The following is a 2,565-nucleotide window of genomic DNA, read 5'->3' as shown; positions in this document are numbered from 1 at the left end:
GAATGCTAACTCAGTTACAGGCTTTTATTTTTGTCGTTATAAAATAAACAGTAAAATGAGCGATCTTTCAAAATAGCCCTGTCATCTTCTTTCAGTAAGGAACTGCAGAAGATGTGTGCTCCAACGCACACTCTGAAGAATTTTTTTCCTCCACTAATAACTCAAAACCCCTCCAGCCCACAAAAGCAGCATATAAATCGGTAATAATACAGTGAATTCAGATCTTCATGATGACAGTGGGACAAAAAAAAATGGAGAACATTTAACTGGACTCCTCAAATGTGACAGAGGGGAAATCAGGGCATTAACCACAGACAGCATAAAAACTTCAGCACAGATTCACTGCCATCCAGTGCACATATTCCCATACAGCAACTGTGTATCTGCAGCCAGGGTCATTTACACCACTCCTCTCTCTGCAGTTCAATACAGAAGAAAATGCTAGAATATTCCACGGTATGCTTCAGTAGATGTAATAAGAAAGAAAAAAAAACCTCCACAGTTCCAAGTTTTAACACAGAGATACCTGTGAAAATAAAATAAAATGCAAACCCAAACTTGAACCACCCGCTATAATTTCAAAAAACGCAGAAAAATACGAAAGATGGAAGACTATAAACAGATTTGTTACCTGTCCATAGTTGTCTATTCCAGACACTAATCTATTGAGATTTAACAAGTCAAACGATGACCTGAGTGCCTGACCAAGGGTTGTTAGTCCAGAGGCCTGAAGATTTTTCAGTTCGTTCATAAATGTTGCATGGTTTTCCTTCCACCCAGCCTATTACATAAAACAAAAAAGTTTATTAGCTATTTCATCAACAAACTGCAGTCAACTACAGGTTGTTGTTTATCAACCTTCCCACCAAAAATTAGATTATATTATTAATAGATACACTGCATCATTTACAGGCTACACACACCCAATCCCTGTATGCCCAACTTGACGTGAAACATACAGCTACACCTACAATGGGAGACATAAAACACAGGCACTGTCAAACACTTGAAAAAAATTTGCAAATACCAAGCACGAAAAATGCTGTAGAGGTGATGCAATTAATGTAAGTATTTGGCTTTAGCATGCAAATATTTTATGAGAAGAAACTATCAAGTCTGGAAGTCAGAAATGCAGCTGCCAAAGTAACAGCAATGACAAAACAAAGATATTAGCAGCACAATGTTGCTGCTTCTGTCATATACCCATCCCCCTTTCAGCCATAAATGAAGGGTAGAAGGAAAGAGAAGATGCACATACAACATGTACTAATGCAAGCGTTACACATCTAACAGCGTCAGGTAAAAAGAATCAAGATTAAGAACTAGTAGTAACAGTGACTGCCATCTTTGCTCCCTAGTCATATCATCTTCCTTCCACAACTTCTCCAAGTAGGTATTTAAAAAATTCATAATTGGCTGGTTTTAATATGTTACATTACTCTCACCCAACTTTTCAGTTTTTCTTGTGCTTCCTTTAGACACCCCCAGGCTCAAACCATGCCTTTTAATATACTATCAATAACCCTCTGTCACTTCTGCATTACAAACCCCCTGCCTTTCTCCTACCTTGGCATTTTGACTGCCTGCCCTAATTACACTCTTCTGTCCTCACTTCCCGGCATAAAACTTTCCATGGAATGGTTGCAAACACCCCAGGTAACACAGAACCAAATCTTTGTTTAAAGTGTCTCGGTATCACAGCTTGAAATCTTGGAGGTCATGAGAAAAGTTGGTATTGCCGACAAAGCCTGCAGAACGTTCAAAAGAACCGCAAGAAGTGACGAGGATGGATCAGCCCTGCCAAGCACTCCAGATCCTTCTGGTAAGGAGCGCTAACACACACCAGCACCGCTTCTCCTAAAAAGTGCCACGCTGCAGAGATCAGAAGTTATTTCAGAAAACACCAGCTCACAGGGAACCAGTGCAGGATTCAAGCTGCCTCTACTAAAACAACCGAAGCTTGAAGATCCCCAACGTTCACACAATTACCAGCCTTGCTATCACATCTTACTCTCCAAACCATTCCTGCAGCCAGCAAGCAGTAATTCAGCGCAGTATCATCTGGCACCACAGGCCTTGCTGCACTCCACAAGGAATCCCAGTTACGCAGGCATGGAGAGAATCATTTCAGACAGCCTGATTTTTGCTGGGCCAACCTCGGAGCGGGTTCTTTCCTCCCCAGTGCACCGGGCTCAGCAGCCATCGCCTGCTGACTACACCATGCTGTGCAAGAACCTGAAAGGACAGGATTTAAACTCTGCTATATATCCCACCACCGGTCTCCAGCACACACTGGGGGCTGCTCGCATGGCCCCGTGACTGACTCCTTTAGAGCATAAATGGGTACCAGAATGGAGCAGAGAGGGAAGATGTGAGATGGTCAATGTCTCTGCTGAGTTCTCAGGCCTGAGCTAGGAGGGCTTCTCAGAATGAGGAATTATCATAAGGAGATTCAACAAACACAGCTTTTGGTCAAGTTGAGCTCCCTGAACCAGTTCTTCAGTCTCAGATTAGTCAAGGGAGATAGAGAGAGAAAACTCTGCAATGGGGCAAAGAAAAAGCAGA

At 42.3% G+C, this 2,565-nt stretch overlaps 1 protein-coding gene across 1 annotated transcript in view; it reads right to left on the bottom strand.

Annotated features, from left to right (window-relative positions):
- The window catches only part of DDX26B (DEAD/H (Asp-Glu-Ala-Asp/His) box polypeptide 26B), a 22,875-nt gene extending 22,100 nt beyond the window's left edge, over window positions 1-775 (bottom strand). The window contains exon 1 of the mRNA XM_010137460.1: window positions 623-775. Coding sequence (XP_010135762.1) covers window positions 623-751 — 129 coding nt within the window. The 5' untranslated portion in view covers window positions 752-775. The remainder of the gene's footprint in view (window positions 1-622) is intronic.
- Window positions 776-2,565: the final 1,790 nt, after the last annotated feature.

This window comes from Buceros rhinoceros, unplaced genomic scaffold, assembly GCF_000710305.1.
Source record: "Buceros rhinoceros silvestris isolate BGI_N320 unplaced genomic scaffold, ASM71030v1 scaffold3086, whole genome shotgun sequence".
Lineage (NCBI taxonomy): Eukaryota > Metazoa > Chordata > Aves > Bucerotiformes > Bucerotidae > Buceros > Buceros rhinoceros.
The sequence above is the reverse complement of the archived record's forward strand: the minus strand, read 5'-3'. Positions and strand labels throughout refer to the sequence as shown.